The sequence below is a fragment of the Myxocyprinus asiaticus genome, chromosome 31 (assembly GCF_019703515.2).
Source record: "Myxocyprinus asiaticus isolate MX2 ecotype Aquarium Trade chromosome 31, UBuf_Myxa_2, whole genome shotgun sequence".
Taxonomy (NCBI): domain Eukaryota; kingdom Metazoa; phylum Chordata; class Actinopteri; order Cypriniformes; family Catostomidae; genus Myxocyprinus; species Myxocyprinus asiaticus.
In genome coordinates, this window is record NC_059374.1 from 31080335 (window position 1) to 31102181 (window position 21847).

General features: G+C 37.6%; 1 protein-coding gene across 1 annotated transcript in view; it reads left to right on the top strand.

Moving 5' to 3' along the window:
- The window catches only part of LOC127421750 (serine/threonine-protein kinase NLK-like), a 105978-nt gene that overhangs the window by 38555 nt on the left and 45576 nt on the right, over positions 1–21847 (top strand). The window contains exons 2-3 of the mRNA XM_051664836.1: positions 14550–14679; positions 14949–15004. Coding sequence (XP_051520796.1) covers positions 14550–14679; positions 14949–15004 — 186 coding nt within the window. The remainder of the gene's footprint in view (positions 1–14549; positions 14680–14948; positions 15005–21847) is intronic.

Here is a 21847-nt window from a genome sequence, read left to right on the forward strand (position 1 = left end):
GGCTCGCAGTCTTCGCTCTAATTCATCCCAAAGGTGCTCTATCGGGTTGACGTCAGGACTCTGTGCAGGCCAGTCAAGTTCTTCCACACCAAACTCGCTCATCCATGTCTTTATGGACCTTGCTTTTTGCACTGGTGCGCAGTGATGTTGGAACAGGAAGGGGCCATCCTCAAACTGTTCCCACAAAGTTGGGAGCATGGAATTGTCCAAAATCTCTTGGTATGGGAGTTCCTTTCACTGGAACTAAGCGGCCAAGCCCAGCTCCTGAAAAACAACCCCACACCATAATCCCCCCTCCACCAAACTTCACAGTTGGCACAATGCAGTCAGACAAGTACCGTTCTCCTGGCAACCGCCAAACCCAGACTCGTCCATCAGATTGCCAGATGGAGAAGCGTGATTCGTCACTCCAGAGAACGCGTCTCCACTGCTCTAGAGTCCAGTGGCGGCATGCTTTACACCACTGCATCCGACGCTTTGCATTGCACTTGGTGATGTATGGCTTGGATGCAGCTGCTCGGCCATGGAAACCCATTCCATGAAGCTCTCTATGCACTGTTCTTGAGCTAATCTGAAGGCCACATGAAGTTTGGAGGTCTGTAGCGATTGACTCTGCAGAAAGTTGGCGACCTCTGTGCACTATGCGCCTCAGCATCCGCTGACCCCGCTCTGTCATTTTATGTGGCCAACCACTTCGTGGCTGAGTTGCTGTCATTCCCAATCGCTTCCACTTTGTTATAATACCACTGACAGTTGACTGTGGAATATTTAGTAGCGAGGAAATTTCATGACTGGACTTGTTGCACAGGTGGCATCCTATCACAGTACCACGCTGGAATTCACTGAGCTCCTGAGAGTGGCCCATTCTTTCACAAATGTTTGTAGAAGCAGTCTGCATGCCTAGGTGCTTCATTTTATACACCTGTGGCCATGGAAGTGATTGGAACACCTGAATCCAATTTTTTGGATGGGTGAGCAAATACTTTTGGCAATATAGTGTATGTTCGGCAATATATGTTTCCGCAAAAATGTCCTGTTTCGATAGTAAATACATAAGACACAGGTAAGAAAATTGTGCTCGTCAAGTGAATTCTCATTGTGTTCTCATACAGAAAACTGATAACTGCACATGAGGCTGAATACATGTTAAACTTGAATTAACTTCATCTACCTCTCTCAGCTTTCTGCTAACAATATATGGGCTGTCCTGGGAAAACGCAAAATGATTGATGCAAAATGAGGCAGAAAGTGTCTCAATCTTTTGATTGGCTCAATAAGTATTATGAAGTTTCAGGACACATAATTTAGTGATATCTTTCGGATAATAGGGACATTTTCCATAATTTTCATAAAATAAAATAAAATAAATAAAAAAACTACTTAACACCTTTAACATTCATCCTCTGTTATTAAAAAAAGGCAACCTATCATTATATTTATGAATTTGGCAGATGCTTTTATCCAAAGTGAGTTTCTTTCTTTCTATCTATCAGTTTGTGTGTTTCCAGGGAATCAAACCCATGATCTTGGCTTTGCTAGCATCATGCTCTACCAGTTGAGCTACAGGAACATATCATAAATCAACAATGTCTACTTCATTAAAATGTTGCCAGTTTAGTATTTAATCTGTGATTTCTGATTCTTGGTGTGTGTTTGAAAAAGTCCATTTAAGTATTTATTGCATTAAATAAGCAGTAAATTGTCAAACGCCTCTACACATGTGTCCCAGCCTGCTTGTAGAGCTTTGCTTTCCCTGTTGAAGTGCTGGTCACCAGTATATGTTTTGGATGCCTCCAGGCTTCTTCAATAGCTTGGCAAGACTTCCTTGATCAACCAGTTTCACCAGAGAGACCATGTGGTTGACAAGTATTTTGTTGGTGAAAAGCATGGCTATGTTGGTCCACCAGCTAGACCAGCACCAAACAACACAAACCAGCTGGAACCAGCATGGAAATATATGCTGGTCTTTTCAGCAGGATTGGGTCAGACCTTATTCAGCAGTGTTGAGTTTGTAAAAAGAAATATATGACCCTTCTGAGGAAAGGTTGTAGATCAATGACTGACTTTGGCCTATGTAAACTTCTGACACACACATAATCACAGCTTAATACTGTGTTGTTGTGGCTTTCCTTAAATTGCCCTTTAAATGGGTTCCTTTTACAGGAAGACCTCTTTAATATATGTTATTTAGAAATCTGAAGTGTTCAGAACATAGAGGACTATGTTTTGAAGATGTTTTGTGAACAACACTAGACAATTTATAGTCCCAGTATAGACTTTTGGACAGTTTGCAGTGTGCCCTGTGTGCTTTTATTCTTTTACAAAGCACTGTGCAATTTACCAAATACTTTGAGACCGGATTTACTTTAGCAATAGTGTAAACGAACAGACATGTTTCTTCACTGAAGTGCTTAAAAGACAAACATTTTTGTTTTGAAACCCTACTTTAAACTAGGAGTTGAAAAAGTGTCCCTTTGTCAGTAAACTTACCCGCGCCCTGAAATCTTATTGAGTTTCTAAAAATAAAGGTTTCTTCAAACACTCCATTGTCCCTCGGTACCAATGTGAATATGGTCGATGTTGAATTATTAACGGCTGAGGTAAAACTGCTAGCCTCAGATTACAGGGTGATCGCTATAGGTTTTGCACATTTCTGCAGTTACAAACGCCCAGCCAAAAGTAAAACTCTTGATCACAAGAGAGGCTTTTAATCATGAGATACGCTTCAGCGGGAATTGGCCCGAGCTGTTTAAGCAATCTACTTACAACATGGCTTCCCTTCCCCTGCTCTGGGGCAGATTTTCATTAGCACATTGTTGTATCCACTAACTGGTACTATATTGATACAAAACAGGGTAATCTGTCATTGATACAGATCTGCATGGGTTAGCCAAGCAAAATCAATAGCATTTGAGACAAGAAAAATATCTCCTTCAAGCAGCAAGGCTCTGCAAAGCAAAGTGGATTCTGTTCTTGTAGTATTCCTGACATGATCTACTCAATCAAGACATTCCACAGTACAAATGTGGTATGATGGCCGACTTGTCCAATAGCTAAATCCATTAGTGAGGTTGACTAGTTTTAGATTGTCTTACATTTTATATATATATATATATATATATATATATATATATATATATATATATATATATATATATATATATATATAATATATATATATATATATATATATATAAAATATATTTTACTGGCAGTGCTTTAATGAATCTACTGTACTTTAGCAGTGAGGGTCTGTTCACACAGCACACATTTTTTGCATTTCGTTCCATGGCTGCCACTTTAAGATGTTTCAATTCTTAAGTTAAATTTTTCATAAGGCACCATTCCATTTTTATTTTTATTTTTTTGGAGAATCTAGCTGTCAGTGTCTCCCCTAGATGCATCCTGCTGGGGCGCACCGTTGCTGCTGAATAATAAGCCCCACTGCTTAAATTTCACATGGTTCATTAATAGTCTTGTCGCAACGTAACGCTTGCTAGCCCCAGACAGCTGCGCACTTTCTACACTGTGCACAGTAGTAATGTTTCATTTGTGAACGAATCTGTCTTTTTGATTGAATCTTTTGAGTGAATGAGTTGTTCTCATTCACATACGGACGTCTCTATCTTTCGAAGCCACTGATCTCTAGTTTGAAGCACGAGACTGTTTGGTGGCTTGACATGCCTGTAAAGACTGACTGTAGCGCGAGCCAGTAGCATTCGTGTGTGGGCTGTGAAGGAGCATATCGTCAGTTTGACCCACTAAACGAATACACCCCTTCACTGGATGAGCGAGGATCAGGATTAGTGCCCGATGTTCTATAATTTATGTTACTTAATGGAGATTAAAATGGAATGTTTAGGACTGATGAAATGTACTGTGAACAAAATAAACACTTACAAAAATATACGGTTTGTCTGTATTCTTCAAGCGATTTCAGTTATTTGAATAACTTTAGAAATGTTTATTATAGAAAATGTCAATATTCTGATTGAATATTAGCTGGCTACCTTAAATGATGTAAAAACACAGTTTAAAAAACAAAACACCATCTATGCAACAGAGTGGAACACATTAAATGTGCACATCTTATAGTGTCATTGGAGGCTGAGCCCCCCTAAGACTGAAATCCTAGAATCGCCCTTGATTTATATGATCTATTTGTATTTATGTGTAATTATAAAGTAATTTTCAGCGTAGAGGTATTTCATTATTTGACAGTTATACTACACCTATCTGTGCTTCCAGAGCCCTTCAGGTGTCAAAAGCTCCCAGTAAATAAACACACACATGACAAGGGGAACATGAATAACTCCTGTATAATGATTCTAAGGTCGTTTTAAGCTATTCGTCTACCGCAGTGTGAACAACAGCAATGCTGCTGAAAAAAATCTAAGGGAAACACTGATTTTGTAAACAAGAACATGTCTGATTGGGATAAGGTGAACTTGAAAACTTCCTAATTAAACAGGGGTTTTTGAAAATGTACCTTTTTTTTGTTCATTGTTGTTTTCTTTAAGTGACTACAGCATTCACCTTGAGTTTGGCTTTGCTCCCAAGAAGTTCTTCCACATTTCCTAGACCAGGTTTGTAACCAGCATAATTGTATAATTATACAGTACAATGAGATAGCATATCATTATGTTGACAAAAACGGTGGCTGATTTTGACGAGAAAGGCAATGTGTTTGAGGTTGAGGTAGGAAAGAATTGGCAAAGTTTGAAGATCTATTTGTTAATGTAGAGAACCAGTTATTTACGAAGGTAACTCCATTGACCCATGGGAGAAGCTGAGTATGACTGAGACATCACCTGAATAATGTGATTTGAGTAAGGGTGCTTTCACACTATCACTTTTGGTGCACACCCAAGTTCGAATGGCGTCAACGTTCGGTTAATTTGGGTTGTGTAAATTCTATTTTCCGAACTCTGGTGTGCACCTGCAAACCGCACCCGAGTCCACTTGAAAAGGTGGTGTGGGGTACAGTTCATGTGAACTGCTAATATGAACGCAGTCATACCAAATCGCGGAAGTGAATCCTTATTGATGACGTATAATTCACGTCTTTGCAGGCACAAACATAATTGTCATTTTGTGCATGTAAAGATTTGGTGGTAAATCCAAAGAAATGAATACTTCAATAACACAGCGAAGCTGATGTCTTGAGTTGTTGCCTAGTTACAGCTGCTGCTTGTACGTTGATGACGTAATCGGACCACGGTTCGGACCCAAAAAATATGATGTGAACAGGGGGAGGGGGGAGGAAACAAACTCTGGTTAGGTCCAAGCAATCGAATCTAAGCACACAAAAGTGTGAAAGCACCCTTAATGGTTAACTAGGTTTTTCAAAGGCAGAGACTGACATAATACCATTTTATGATGGCAAATTTGACATTTGATAAATTATTTATTATCCATTGACAAGGCTATTGGTAGATTTTGGAACTGACAGAAGGGGCAACTAACACACACTGTTAATCGGCCAAGTGAACATGTGCCAATGCAATAATCTAAAAATAAATGGCCAAATATCAGATGAATATTTGGTCTAGCCAATTAATTGGACTATAACTAATTCAGTAGAAATTCAATTTGTAAAAAAGTGACACCAACATCACACTAATTTGTTAATTTGCACCGCAATTTACCAGAAAATGTATCTCCTGAATTACTCTGGAATAACATGGATCCTGCTGCAGAAAAACTGCTAAACGGTTATGTAGTTCATCTTCTAGATAGATCTATGATCAATATTGCTCTTGGCTCTCAAAGGAACAGTGTTTTTACCTACCATAATTTTTTACACAGTAAAACAAGATGTTTAAAAGGGGAATATTTTCTGAGGACATGTTCATGTGCTTTTCAAAAGGGGAAAAAAAAACATGTTTAAATTAATCTGGATAATCTTTTTTCCTTTTGAGAAAAGCTTTTCATCTTTGAATAGCCAATGATTAGTTTGAAGGGGGACCAAGGAAATGAAATAAAGAGAGAGAGTGAGAGAGATATTTCTATGTTAGTGGGTTTGCTCTACTATCTCTAATAAGTAGGTGTGTGTGTGTGTGTGTATGTGTCTGTGTGTGTGTCGTGAAGTGTGCTCTGGGAGCTTGGGTCCAGGGGTAAGTCAGGCTCACGTGGCTGTGTGTTGTCATTTTCTTTGGCACCTAGAGATGGGGGGTTTGCGGCAGGGCTGCTGACACTGCTCTGAGTTAAATTGTGTGGCTCCCCCTCATGCACTTCACTCCTGTTGCTCAGTTAAACTAAGATTAGAAAGAGACTTCCTGTGCAAATCAATTCCATTGTCTCTTATGTTTTGATTCGGTGTGTTTTTATGTACACTCACTGAGCACTTTATTAGGAACACTATGGTCCTAATAAAGTGCCAGACGTGGTCTTCTGCTGTTGTAGCCCATTCGCCTCAAGGTTTGATGTTTTGTGCATTCTGAGATGCCATTCTGCTCACTACAATTGTACAGAGTGGTTATCTGAGTTACCATAGCCTTTCTGTGAGCTCAAACCAGTCTGGCCATTCTATGCTGATCTCTCTCATCAACAAGACATTTCAGTCTGCAGAACTGCCATTCACTGGATGGCACCATTCTGAGTAAATTCTAGAGACTGTTGTGTGTGAAAATCCCAGTAGATCAGCAATTACAGAAATACTCAAACCAGCCCATCTGGCACCAACAATCATTGCCATGGTCAAAATCACTGAGATCAGTTGATGTGAACATTAACTGAAGCTCCTGACTCGTATCTGCATAATTTTATGCATTGCACTGCTGCCACATGATTGTCCGATTAGATAATCGATTGCATAAGTAGGTGTACAGTTATTCCTAATAAAGTTCTCTATATTTCTTATTTAGAATAATATACAGTGGGGTACAAAAGTATGAGATCATTTTTTAATGTTGGGCTGGGTATTGATATCAATTTAATATGGGTGTATATCAGTTATATTGTCCATTTTGCTTTCATATGAAAGGAATTTTCTCTCGGTTAATGCTGTTAATTAAACAGGGGACCTTCTAATTAGGAATATTACTAAAATATTAATTTTATAAATTATATTTTATCATTCAATTTGCATCATATTGGTCACATTTTAGCTTTTTTTAAATCTACAAATCCATGTATACCATTTAATAAATATGATGTCCTGAAATTGAATATATATATTTGCATATTTATTATTAGTTACATGTTTGTTTACATGCATAATTTGTACTATTTACAAGTATTTTTATTTATATGTTTAACTATGCCGGCAGTGTCTTAAAGGACGGAGCTTTAGCATGTCTGTGCTACGTGTGATTAGAATCAAATGTTTATTTTTGTTTTTGATAAAAACTGACTGTAAAGTACAGAAAGGATATTAAAAGAGACATTATTCAATGACAAATGGATTCCGTGGATTTCGTCATTGCACACGGAAAAGTCAAACCAAACTTTAAATCTCAAGAGTGAAAGGATTTCGGTGCAAAACTTCTTTCTCCATTATACTACTCAGTCACTGGTGAATGAAATCTGAACATTTACCAACCTGTGGCTACCGGCTAATCATAGACATTTTAGTCGCATAGCACAAAATTTGGTTGCATATGTGAGTTATTTACTCACATTGTGATTGTAGAGAGTTGCACATAGATTACTGTAAAAGATCGATCTTGGGATTTAAGAATCAAAATCGCATTGCAACAGATAATCAATGTTTTATCAAGTCCTAATTGTGCTCATGTTTAGCATTCTTTTGAGAATTTAATAAAAAAAAAAGAAAAAAAGAAAAAACATTAATTATCTGCATAACAATCTGATTGAAATGTTTTTCAGAACTGAAAAATGTACACACTTTACAGATTTTCTTAGTATTTGGTCCAAAATGGTGCCGCTTTTGCTTTAATCATCTACATTTACATGCACTTTAAAAGTTTGATTTCAGTTGAACTAAAACAATAATCTTTCTTTTTAAAATGTCAGTTAAACACTTTTTAGTCTGACTGAAATCATACCAGTATGATTAACAACCAAGAGACCTAGATAATGCGAGTGTGGCTTAACTTTGTGCAGCATGTAAACACAATAATCAGATCATAACTGGCCTCAGCATTGTGCTCTTCTTTTCATGTTATACATTTTAGCATTTATTCTAAATCTTAAAACTTTGTTTATTTCCAGGTTTAAATGAAAAAAGCCCACTGTATATCTTTCTTTATTGCTTTTTCCACCCAAGAAACTTGTCTTCATTTCTTGCTTTGGCTCTTGTTTTGATACTGATGAGAGACGGTATTTAGCGATTTGTCTTTTTATAAAAGAAACATCTCAGTCTCTCTCTCTCTCTCTCTCTCTCTCTCTCTGTTTCCTCATGCTGTTGTCTAATCCAGCTTGTGAATCACATGCTATGACCAGACTGTGTGTAGAGAGTGTTTATGTGTGTCATGGTGCAGGCCCAAGAGATCTTCCCCTCCATTAATCATTCTTTTTGCCGAACAATGTTTTCCTCATACCCTGAGTAAACACCTCATTCATTTTTTAATCTCTAATATATTTCAACTGCCACTCTATTCCACTTTAGCCGTGCTTGGTTTACTTTTTCCCCATATACTGTACACTTCCCATATACACTACAAAAGAAAAAAGTTATATCCAGCACATTCTTGAGTCTTGTGACATAAGAGGTCACTATTTACAGACTTCTCTCTGGCTTTACCAGTGTGGGTTTATGTTTAACCTTATGCGACCCCACATCCACATGCATGGACTTTTGACTTCGCTATACACAACGCATAATTTAAATAAATAAAAACTGACTGAATACTGTTCGCAAGACTCTAGACTGTCATTTAAAGGCTTAAACTTCTGCCGCACCGAGTCACGTGACACAACATCATGACGTTGATTTCCTTGAAGCGCTCCTATGGACGCAGTTCCTCTGGTAAGAAAACACTACGTTTTTTCATTGAAACCTATTTGGTTGTAAAGAGGAGAGTCTCTAGTTTCATTTGATATGCCGTTGTAAAAAAATCCATTCATTTTTCACATGTCAGCTTCCTGATAAACATGTTTTCCACATATACCGATCAGCCACAACATTAAAACCACCTGCCTAATATTGTGCAGGTCCCCTTCATGCCTCCAAAACCACGCCAGCCCGCATCTCAGAATAGCATTCTGAGATGCTATTCTTCTCACCACAATTGTACAGAGCAGTTATCTGAGTTACCGTAGACTTTGTCAGTTCAAACCAGTCTGGCCATTCTCTCTGTTGACATCTTTCATCAACAAGGCATTTCCATCCACAGAACTTCCACTCACTGGATGTTTTTTTTGTTTTTTTTGGCACCATTCGGAGTAAATTCTAGAGACTGCTGTGTGTGAAAATCCCAGGAGATCAGCAGTTACAGAAATATTCAAGCCAGCCCGTCTGGCACCAACAATCATGCATGCGATTATCTAATCAGCCAATCGTGTGGCAGCAGTTCAGTGCATAAAATCATGCAGATACAGGTCAGGAGCTTCAGTTAATGTTCACACCAACCATCAGAATGGGGGAAAAATTTTATCTGAGTGATTTGGACCGTGGCATGATTGTTGGTGCCAGATGGGCTGGTTTGACTATTTCTGTAACCTCTGATCTCCTGGGATTTTCATGCACAACAGTCTCTAGAATTTACTCCAAATGGTGCCAAAAACAAAAAAACATCCAGTGAACGGCAGTTCTGTGGACGGAAATGCCTTGTTGATAAAAGAGAGGTCGACACAGAATGGCCAGACTGGTTCGAAGTGACAGTCTACTGTAATTCTGATAACCGCTCTGTACAATTGTGTTGAGAAGAATAGCATCTCAAAATGCTATTCTGAGATGCGAATTGGTGCTGTTTTTATATTTTATTTTATCACTGTGCAATACTATTCTATTCATTAACATTAGTTAATGCATTCCTAAATATTTACTATGCATTTTCACATTGAGAATCAATGGGTTCATCCAAAAGCTGAAAATATTGCTTTCAGAGGCTTTATATGATGTTAGGATGAAAATAAGGTGCATTTCAAACTGTTCTGAGACCAGTGAAGACAGACAGCACGCTGGAGGTTAAGTCATTCACTAAATAGGGAGCAAGGGAGCATCCTATAGCTTTCTATGCAGCTAAAGGCAGGCGTACACGGTGCGATTTTCGGCTGTTGTGCGAGCTCCCGACCGATTCTTTCCAGTCAGGATAGGTCACGTGGAAACCGTGGGTGCTCGTGTGGTCACGGCACGCATCGTGTGAGAGGAATTACGAGCGGAGCTGAGCAGCTCACAACCTCCGGATAATTTTTAAATATGTTTAAAAAGTTCGGGCCAATTTGGCGATCTACCTGAAGTTGACCAATCAAGAGAAGGTGTTACAACTCACAAAATGTAAACTGAGTGTTCATAAAGTTTTTAAATATTTGGAGAAAATGGTCATGTTAAAACTGTTTTCCCTATATTATTCACGACAACATCACTGTTTCACGGATTCTACAGAAATGCCATGCTGTTCTCTGCTCTTCATTTGCCATACGGGTTGCGCTAGAAAACAATATCTCTCTGACGGACAGTGTTTTGAAATTTCCGTCATGGTCTATTTTTATTCGTCATACTTGCATTCGTTTCAGTTCTAGGGCTACATTTAGGGGGGTATAGCATCTGTTATAATTGTATATGCACATGATGGTGGATATGTGTTAGATTTTTTTAACTCCAAGTGCGTGTCTAGTGAAATAAAAGACTTCTAGGTTGAAAGCTCTACCTGTCAATCAACCGCTGTGCTAAAACACGATTTTTAAACTTTGCAGTGTGCGGCTTTAAAACACATTCCCATGAACAAGAAGACCTCATGGATCTTCTTCAGAATGTATGCTATCAACATGCAAGGAGTGGCACAGATAAGAAGGATGTAGCCTACATTTAAAGCTGAATAATACAGGTAGCATACTCCACTAAAATAACTCAGAATTCTGCACTAAATGTCATGTTTGCGCTTAAATCCAAGTTTAATCGACAGAAATGGTACACTAATTTTCCGCACTTTTTAATCTTGTACATTTTGTGCACTTTATTATCATGCAGTAACTGGCAGTAACACACTGACGTTATGATTGATGCATACAGTCATAAAATCACAAAACCTCCCTTCGAAAGCTCAATCTGTCAAATGTTGGACAGCATTTGTAATAAGTATCCTTTTTTTTTATTTTATTGGCAGATGAGTTTTCAACTTATGCAGCCCCCATGCCAGTCTTCTTTTTTATTTCTAAATCGCAAGCTACGAGGAATTAAAGCAATGTCCTCTGGCTTTATGTCTTATAATGATAAATAGTGCGAAAATTTGTGCGATTGCTCCGTAATTCACTAGGTAGTAAAGTCGTGTCATGTACAATTGCACCTGTATGATTTTCAGAAAAACTGACTCGTAACGTGTGCAGGGGCTCACGACCTCAAGACCTCCCGAGTGTCAGAACCCGCACCATGTACGCCCGGCCTAAGTGCATTCACTCCTAAAATCTGAACAAAATTCAGTTTCAGGCTGCAGATGATGTCTGGGCTGCTCAACATGTTTGGCAGACATGGGACAATGGTAATCAGTACATAGATTCAGAATTTTATAATGCTACATTTTATTTTAACATGGTTAAATCTGTAATTTCTGTAACGTCTCAAAAACATGAATAATCAACACTCCTGGACATATTATAAACAATTTGATGAAAAAAATTAGACTTTCTATAGCTTAATGTTATTTAAAATTTCACAATGTAGTCTCCCTGTCCATATATGTGGACATACATTTTTTTAGGAAACTATTTGCTCTAGAAATGTATTTATTATTATTTTCTTTTTTTGCTTGTTTATTAGGTGTTACTAGTTACAAATCAAAAAGGTAAACGGAAAATGCACACAGCAGTTACGTAGGGGTCTCAGGAGGTTAAAGCATGTTACCTAGATGCATAGCCTACGTTAATGTCATACCTCTTTCCTTCCCATCAGATCACACAAAATAAATCCATGATAAATAAATGAGTGACATCTCAAATAGTCCCTTAGACTCACAACTTGTGGACTGACAGTGCAGACCTTGTGCAAACCTGTTGCTTTTAGGGTTCCCACGGTCATGGAAAACCAGGGGAAAAATCTCTGATGGATGGTAGTTATGCTTAAACTCTCTTTTGAGGATGTGGAAAGAACCATATCATTTGGAAATCAAGCAGGAATACAGCAAATTAGATGTCCTCTGAAGAACCCAGCTCTATGACATTCCTATTGGTCAATGGATGCCTCACAAGGGGCAGTTCACACAGAATGCGTTATTCCATCCGTCCGCACTGTTTATTAGAAGATAATGCGATTGTAGCTCATGATAGCTGAAATCATTGGATTCACAGTTTTCACTAATGCAACGTGAACTCAAGTGTGCAAGCAACCTTAAACTTGTTTGGTTCATGTTTCATTATTGAGGCCTGTTGATATGGCGTCTTCTCAGAATATTTTACAGATGTTTCACAATTGTGTCATGTCATGACTGCAGTTGTTGTTTTCTGTTTTTGTTATCGTTAAGCTTAGATGAAACTCTGTGTGTGTGTATTTGCCTGAGTGTGATTTGTTTGTTCATTCTGAATGTTCCATTCTGTTTCAGATGAAGTGTATTGGGACACACTTGTACACAATTTTCACACCTCAGAGGTTTATGAAATGCATTTGAGACAATTATTATGAGAAAAAAACAGCTAAAGCATTTTGTGTTGGAAAAAGCCACGAAGTGTCATATTAAAGTTTTTTTTTTTTGTTTGTTTGTTTTTTTAATTAAACATTTTGTGCTTAACAAACTCACACAAGCTGTATTTCAGAATCATGACTGATATCTAATCAAGAAAGGGTTCCGAAAATGTCATTTTGAATGCGGGTTCATTTTTGTCAATGCATAAAAACATACTGGCAAATCAGTGTAATTTTGCACAGAGGTGCATTGAAAAGGTGGCTGCATTTGTGTAATGTGTTTAACATTGCAGTGGAAAATGTGTTAGTGCCATGGGAAAAAGGAGAGCCACTTATATCAAATTGGCATCTCTCGGGAAGGTCACATCGAGCTTCTCATAGCCGGGTGATGACAAAAGATGTTCACAAACCGGCAATATTCAAGGCCATTACTGAGGGCCCTTCAGCAATTGCCTTTTTATCAAAGAGTTAGCTCTCTCTTGCTCTTCTGTTCTTTTTTTAAAAATTTAAAAAAAATAAGAATAAGAATAAGAAAAATAAATATGATTAAATTAGGGCTCTCAATAGGGATGCTCAGATCAATAAGCCAATATTCACTTTATGTGACTCACTCAGTGGTCTCATAGACATGCAGCTCCTTTAAGACCTCAGCACCACTTTCATGCCCTCAAGGGAGTGTGGGAAACACTGGACAAATGTTGTTAGACAACAAACGTGATCCATCAGTAAAGAACGATGCAGTGTGGCAAATATGAAAAGCTTGTATGTTTTGCTTTTCACAAGCAACACGGTCTACTCGCCATTCCATGTACGGTCTGAGACGCAATTGTCCTCGTGTTCTGACGCCGGACAGCAATTCCGAGTAAACTTCCTGTCGCCTTTGAAGGAATGCAATGTGAAGGTTGTACAAAGCTATCAAAGTGGATAGCAGGCACACCAATGCCGCTACAACAAGGACTGCCATTGTTTTGTGTTGAATGGTCATGTGATGCAGTCATGTGATCAACAAGTATGGCATAGTTTTCAGATATCTCTGTTTTCCCTGTCTACCCTGCAACGTGAAGATGGCGTTTACAATTCAACCACTTGTTAGAGCGTTTTTGGTGTCAAAAATGCCGTCTCTGTGTGGATGGAAGGCCAAAACATAGCGAAAGATGCATTTCAAATGAAAATGTATTAGTGTGGACGTGGCCTCAGTTAACAGGAAGCAGAAAGCTTCCATATAACCAGTTATGACAGAGCTGCTGATAAAAGGTTAAATGATTGGGGTCGGTATCAGTCAATCAGATGACAAGAAAATCAGTGATACATATCGGCTGTAAAAATCCTGATCCCTTGCTCTCAATTTAACATGCTAACTTGATCATTTTAAAAAATGTAGTCTGACACGTTTACATAGACCTGCAATTAAAAAATATCCCAGATTGGATGGAAGAAAGTGTCATGTGAATGGTTCCCAAGACTTCCTCGGACCGATCGACAAATGAAATCAATGAAATGGAAATAAAATAAACAATATATTAACTTTTAATGCCACTTTTCATAATTTCTATTAAATGCTTTACCTGTGTACCACAATAATAGGCTTTTCCCATCGAATATTGATACATGTGATTATTTGCAATTAATTAAATTAATTAACATCATGTAATTAACTGGGTTCCCACAGTCAAAGAAAACCTGAAAATATGAGGGAATTTAAAAGTTGATTTACTGGCCTGAAAAAGTCTTTATGAGAAAAAAAATGTTAAAAATCGATTGACATCCCAATATTTTATTCTTCACTGATCTCTCATCTTTTTCTCCTCAGGTCAGTGACGGACCCCAGAGATGGCAAACGAGTGGCCCTTAAAAAGATGCCCAACGTCTTCCAAAACCTCGTCTCCTGCAAGAGAGTTTTCCGTGAGCTGAAGATGCTCTGTTTCTTCAAGCATGACAATGTGAGCTCAATAACCCATCTCTCCTCCTCCCATCCCCCATAACTCTTTTTAAAAAAATTTTTTTTTTTTTATTATAATCGGTTAGTGTTACCTAACTCTCACTATCTACGTGCCGTCCCCATGGTGCCATTAGCAGGAGCCTGGCTCTCACAGGCCCTCCCTGGGCTGATGGTGTCTGGGAAACAAATGTCATGTGACAGCTGGTGTCAGTGCCCACATTCTGTGGCGTCAGAGCTGACCTCTGGCGCTCTGTCTTTGTTTCTCCGCAGGTGCTGTCAGCTCTGGATATTCTGCAACCTCCACACATCGACTATTTCGAGGAAATGTATCCTAAACAGAAAACTGCTCTGCCTGCCGCTGTCAAAAGAAATAAACTCATTGCACATTTAACTAATGCTGTAAAAACAGAATGGGGTAATTAATATGGATGCACCAATACCGTTTTGGCGAATATGATAGCTGATAATTTTTTCTAGGAGGGAACCAGTATGATGGCGGCCTTTAAAAAACAGTGTTTTGACTTAAGATGAAGTCTAGTATTTTAGATGCTACAAGTGAAATTGGGCATCAATACATTATTATGTACAGTAGTAAAGATGGATAACTAACTTGCCATACGGAAAGTGTAGACTGAATTGAAAAATAAGATCTGATAGTTTCTACTTCTGATATCCATCCGTGCATACGAATGTAAATATTACAATTATTCAATTTTCAAATACTTTCTGCTATAAGTAAGCCATTTGTCGGTTGATTTATTTGAAATGTGTAAAGAAATGGCTCTGTGGCATTTTCAAAATGTTGCTCTGTTTGTTTGAGTGGCCTGACATGGCAACACTGGTAGCAACCAATGGCATGACCAGTTTAAACTCTTAAAGCAAAAGGGGATGTTTCAAATACATAAATCAGGAATATGGGGTATCGTTTGAAAGCTTAGAATCTTAACTTTTCAGATAACCATCACTTCTGCATTTGTTACATAAAATACCAAAATAAGGCCTGAAAACATTTGCGTCACAAATCAGCGCCACCTAGAGGTCATGTGGTAGAAATATGAATATAAATATAAAAGTATTTCAAATAGTACTTAAAAAGACAAATCATGATTTCTCAGGAATGCGGCTGTACAGTTTATTTTGTTGCCCTAATACCACCATTTGAACGATTTTCAAAAGAATCACAAAATAAAATAAAATGATGTTTGTAAGACATCAAATACAAACATCTCTTATGCGCCGATAACTGCAGGTGTCAGTCCCAAATAGCTAAAAACTTTATATCTGCTTTTACCTTAGGCAGTTTAAAATTAAAAATAAATAAATAAATATTTTTTTTTTTTTTTTTTTTTTTTATGTTTACTTGTCTGTGAGCTTGCTTGTGTGAATAATCCAGTTTATCTTGATGTCCAGAACAAAATATGCAGTCCAGCAGGAAAAGCATGCTAAACAAATCATCGGAAATATACAGTATGTTATTGATTATTATGAGATGATTTTAATCATCATCGCAAAGTGGAGGATCTCAGGTTTCTAATGACACCTAGATTGAGCTTCTAGTCCACTCAGAGATATTTGATGAAACACTGGGGGTGATGCATGAACTGAAAAATAGACTGAATGTCTATGGGCGAGCACATCTGTGAGGGCTCAAATGTGTTAGAGTGCCACCAACAATTCAGATCGACATTTTGTGACAGAAGGTCATCTAGTGAAATAAAAGAAGCCTTTTTGGAGGCAGATATCTTGAAAAGAACCAGAATTACATGCTTACAAATTTAGGAAAGCAAAAAAATTATTCCATTCATCATAAGATTGTAAGCATATACATTTGAAGTCAGAAGTTTACATACACTTAGGTTGAAGTCAATAAAACTCATTTTTTTAACCAGTCCACAGATTTCATATTGGCAAACTATAGTTTTGGCAAGTCATTTTGGACATCTACTTTGTGCATTTTTCCAACAATTGTTTACAGACAGATTGTTTCACTTTTACTTGACTATATCACAATTCCAGTGGGTCAGAAGTTTACATACACTAAGTTAACTGTGCCGTTAAACAGCTTGGAAAATTCCAGAAAATGATGTCAAGACTTTAGGCATTTAGCCTGTGGATGTATTTTAAGGCCTACCTTCAAACTCAGTGCCTCTTTGCTTGACATTATGGGAAAATCAAAAGAAATCAGCCAAGACCTCAGAAAAAAATTGTGGACCTCCACAAGTCTGGTTCATCCTTGGGAGCAATTTCCAAATGCCTGAAGGTACCACGTTCATCTGTAAAAACAATAGTATGCATGTATAAACACCATGGGACCACGCAGCCATCATACCGCTCAGGAAGGAGATGCATTCTGTCTCCTAGAGATGAGCCTAGTTTGGTGTGAAAAGTGCAAATCAATCCCAGAACAACAGCAAAGGATCTTGTGAACATGCTGGAGGAAATAGGTAGACAAGTATCTATATCCACAGTAAAACGAGTCCTATATTGACATAACCTGAAAGGCTGCTCAGCAAGGAAGAAGCCAATGCTCCAAAACCGCCATAAAAAAGCCAGAATACAGTTTGCAAGTGCACTTGGGGACAAAGATCTTACTTTTTGGAGAAATGTCCTCCGGTCTGATGAAACAAAATTGAACCGTTTGGCCATAATGACCATCGTTATGTTTGGAGGAAAAAGGGTGAGGCTTGCAAGCCGAAAAACACTATCCCAACCGTGAAGCATGTGGGTGGCAGCATCATGTTGTGAGGGTACTTTGCTGCAGGAGGGACTGGTACACTTCACAAAATAGATGGCATCATGAGGATGGAAATTTATGTGGATATATTGAAGAAACATCTCAAGACATCAGCCAGGAAGTTAAAGCTCGGTCGCAAATGGGTCTTCCAAATGGACAGTGACCCCAAGCCTACCTCCATAGTTGTGGCAAAATGGCTTAAGGACAACAAAGTCAAGGTATTGGAGTGGCCATCACAAAGCCCTGACCTCAATCCGATCGAAAATTTGTGGGCAGAACTGAAAAAGTGTTTGCGAGCAAGGAGGCCTACAAACCTGACTCAGTTACACCAGTTCTGTCTGGAAGAATTGGGTCAAAATTCCAGCAACTTATTGTGAGAAGCTTGTGGAAGGCTACCCAAAATGTTGAAAAACTGTGTTTAAATGTATTTGGCTAAGGTGTATGTAAACTTCTGACTTCAACTGTACAATATTATTTATGAATAATTGGAGGGTTTTTTTGGGGGGGGGGCTTTTTGACATTTTGTCAATGGTGAGCTTTTAAATTTCAGTGTGAAAAATTCCAAAGACATTATACACTTCACCTTTATTAATTAGGGCTGGGTAAAAATATTGATGTTCTAAATAATCGTGATCATCATTTAGAACGATTGAGAAAGTTTTGTAAATTGCAAGTGGCAGAATGAAACAATAGCTTAAATATTACAGAGCCGCAGCAAGGAAAGGGCATTTGAGGTCTTGGTTTAGTGCCTGTTTAAGTTGCTGCCCATGTGCTTTTTCTTGTGCCTTTGTGTCGTTGCTAAAGTTGGATCAGCTGAACATGATGTTTAGAAGTGATGGTAAGTTTTGTGCTGTGCTTGAGTATATATTCGGTAAGGGATCATCCATAAGGCTTATGGGAACTAGTATGCAGGCTGGCCCCACCATCTAGGATGCAGGCAAAGAGGCCAAGCTGAAAAAGTCCAGCATGAACTTCCATGCTGGTCCAAGCTGGCTCATGATGGTTAGTGCTGCTTTGTTGATCTTGTTGGTTTACAAGCAAAGTCATGTTGATTACCAGCAAAAATGCTGATGAACTGCCTAAAGCACCTTCTGAAAGCCTTTTTAGTAATGAGCAGTAATGAACAAAAAATAAAAATATAAAAATATTGTAATTAACTTTTAAATATCAAGTGGGGTTTTTGGATTCTGAGTTTGGACCGTCTTCCTGTTAAATTAGCTGGAATATTAGCTCTTCACTTTCTGGAACAAAAAGCCATTAAATTAGCTGAAATTTTAGCTCTTCACTTTCTGGAACAAAAAGCCTTTGTGTTAATTAGCTGGTAGATTTATCCTGCACTTTGTATTTTTAGACATTTCTCATGCAGCGTGACCGCTTAATGTGGTCTGGATTGTGCTTCGTTTCGCCAAGTTTGGAATCATATTAAAGAAATGTAGAATTAGCAAATAACACAGTGCACAAGTTAATCCAGAAAAAGAATGGGTGTATATGCCAAGCAACATACATTTTACATTTTAAGCTCACCACAATGATTGATTTTGTTTTGGCTTCGAGGGTGCTTAGAGATGTAATGCGCCGTCACTCATAGTGCGGTTGCATTTTTCCATGTGCCACCAGGTTTAAAGGGGACATGTCATGGAAAACAGGATTTTGCTTGCTTTCTTTGAAATAAAGGTAACACTTTACAATAAGGTTCCATTTGTTAACATTGGTTAACAACATGAGTTAACATGAACTAACATTGAACAATACTTATTAAGCATTTATTAATCTTAATGTTAATTTCAACATATACTAATACATTTTGTCATTCAAAAGTTGTATTTGTTAAAATTAGTTAATGCAACATGAACTAACAATGAACAATTGTTTTTTTTAAATTATTTATTAACTAACATTAACAAAGATTAATAAATTGTGTAACAAATATATTGTTAATTGTTAGGTCATTATACCTAATGCGTTAACTAATGTTAACAAATGGAACCTTATTGTGAAGTGTTACTGAAATAAGAGTTGGATGTACTGTGTAGACATTTACAGTTATTCACTTGGCAGATGCTTTTATCCAAAGCGACTTACAAGCCTTCAAGGTATACATTTTTATCAGTTTCTGTGTTTCCTGTAAATCGAATCCATTGTTTATTAAATATTTTAGCTTATTTCTTAACGCATGCAATTAAATAAAGTTTAACACATTAATTTTTCTTTATCGCGATTAACGCATTTACTGTTAATACAACATAAACCAGTATAAACACTTGATGGAAGGGCGGATCCTTTGTAATGTGTCCGGCCCGGAGTCATTACATTGATGCACACTTCACAAATCACATACACCAGAGCCCTTCTACAAAGGGAGCCTTCAAGCTTAGCAAAAAAAATAAAAGAAAATAGCTTAACATAGACATTACGATGGTCCCATAGACATTCTATAGGCAGTACTGTCGTAACACGCAAGGTGAAAGTTATGCTCTCTCCTATGATAGAGCCGCTGAGGTTGTTATCTCAGTAAATAAAATAATCTTTGCACACACACAACAGCGCTTCCATGATAAAATATAGAAAGGACCTCTTAATGCTATTTGATGTACAAAGGAAGCCCAGATGGGACTTGTGATAGAAATCAAGTATTTTTCAGCCTTTGTAAGGTGCATTTTAATTACCACTGATGCACGCCAAGTCTTAACTATCACCAAAATGCAGAATGAGACATTTTTGTTTGCAAGCGCTCTTCATGTGGGGTTCAAGGCGGAGCTGACGTTGATGCCCTGTTGCGAATCATCAACGTGACTTCACGATTGCTGTTGGAAAGCTGATAGCCATAGTCTACCGGCAGATTGTGGAGAATTTGAGATTAAGAGATTTAATGCCCATTGCAATGGAAATGCAACCTATGTGGGGACTAGTTCAGTGTTTAATGTTACTTGAATTGGTGCCATTTTAGTGCATTTTATCTTTATACTGCAAAAGTCTTTGTTTGGAAAATGTTAAAGCATTATATTGTTACATTTTGTTTTGTTTTCTTTCCTAAAATGGAAATAAATGTATTTTGACAGGAAAATATGTATATATAGTGTCAAATTTCAGCACTTAATTTGCTATTATTCGTGATTAACAAAAAAAAGAAATGTTGTGTTTAATTGGGATTACAAATTTTAATTGACTGACAGCACTACTAATTTCATAATGTTTTGAGCTGCCAATTAAAGTGCAGTGCTCTTGACTCGTCGTCATTTAGGCTGTTTTCCAAAAAGTTTAATCCAAAAAAAGTATAGAAAATGGCCCTTTCAGTGTTTTTTTTTTTTTTTTAAGACAGACAAAGAGAAAGCTGTAAAGAAAGTGGATATGTTAAAATTTAAAAGGTGTGCATTGTGCAGTTGTAAAATTATTGTAATTCCCCACTCTGCTGCAAAGACTGTTGCACTCATTTTTTTTTTTTTCATCTGATTTGCAAGTGTCTGACTTCTACCAAACAAGCATAATAAATATGCACTTTTAAAAACAGGTGCAGAAGAACTTTCATATTCTGTGTGATTATGTTCCCACTCGTTGCCTTTATCTTTCTTCTGCTAAACATATTTATTTGCTCAAGGGATTAAACAAAGACTCGTATCCCTTCTCCTTTCTCACGGCACTGGAGAACCTTTGAGCTCCTATTTGAATGGATTAAGAAGAAAAACATCAATGCATTATTTGTGGTCAACACCTAAAGATTGTATTTTGTACACCGGCTCGCTTCTCTTTGTCTAGACATGCAAAAATGTGTGGGTATCCCCATTGTTTATTTTGAATTTTAGATTTCTGTTCATGATGGGGACAGTCACACTGCAGGACAATTTTCACATTTTACTTCAAATTGCCTAAATATTAATATACAATTTAAATCTGAAATTGTATGCTCATTTTATGTTCCAACTAAATGATAAAAATATAAAATACAAAAATCAATGGCCTTTTTTTTTTTAAGGGCTGTAAAATTACACATCACATCAGCTGCTTACACAAACACACATTTACACTCAAAGTGTAATAATATGCTAATAAAAATCCCACACCCTAGTACCCTGGGGTCGCTGTGGTCCTCAGCAGACCTCTTTGGAAAGGTTATTTCATACAGCAGTGCCGCTGTGATTCCAGTCTAATTATATCTTTTGCTGAATGGCGTCTTTCTGAGTGACTGATGTGTGGATTGTGCTCGATTCTCCTTGTCAGAATGCCTGTTATTTCTTCATCTGACTGCTCAGAAGCCGTTTCATATACGTTGCATTTTACCAGCCGCTTGCGGTGAAAGCATTTCAGTTAATCAGTTATTGTTTGTATTATAAACAGATTTCCCGCCATTTCAGACATACTTTGTGTCTATTTGGGCCCCACGTGTTTATATGGAATAATAGGACTTTCTAAAGTGATTTCTCTTTTGATATATTAAAGT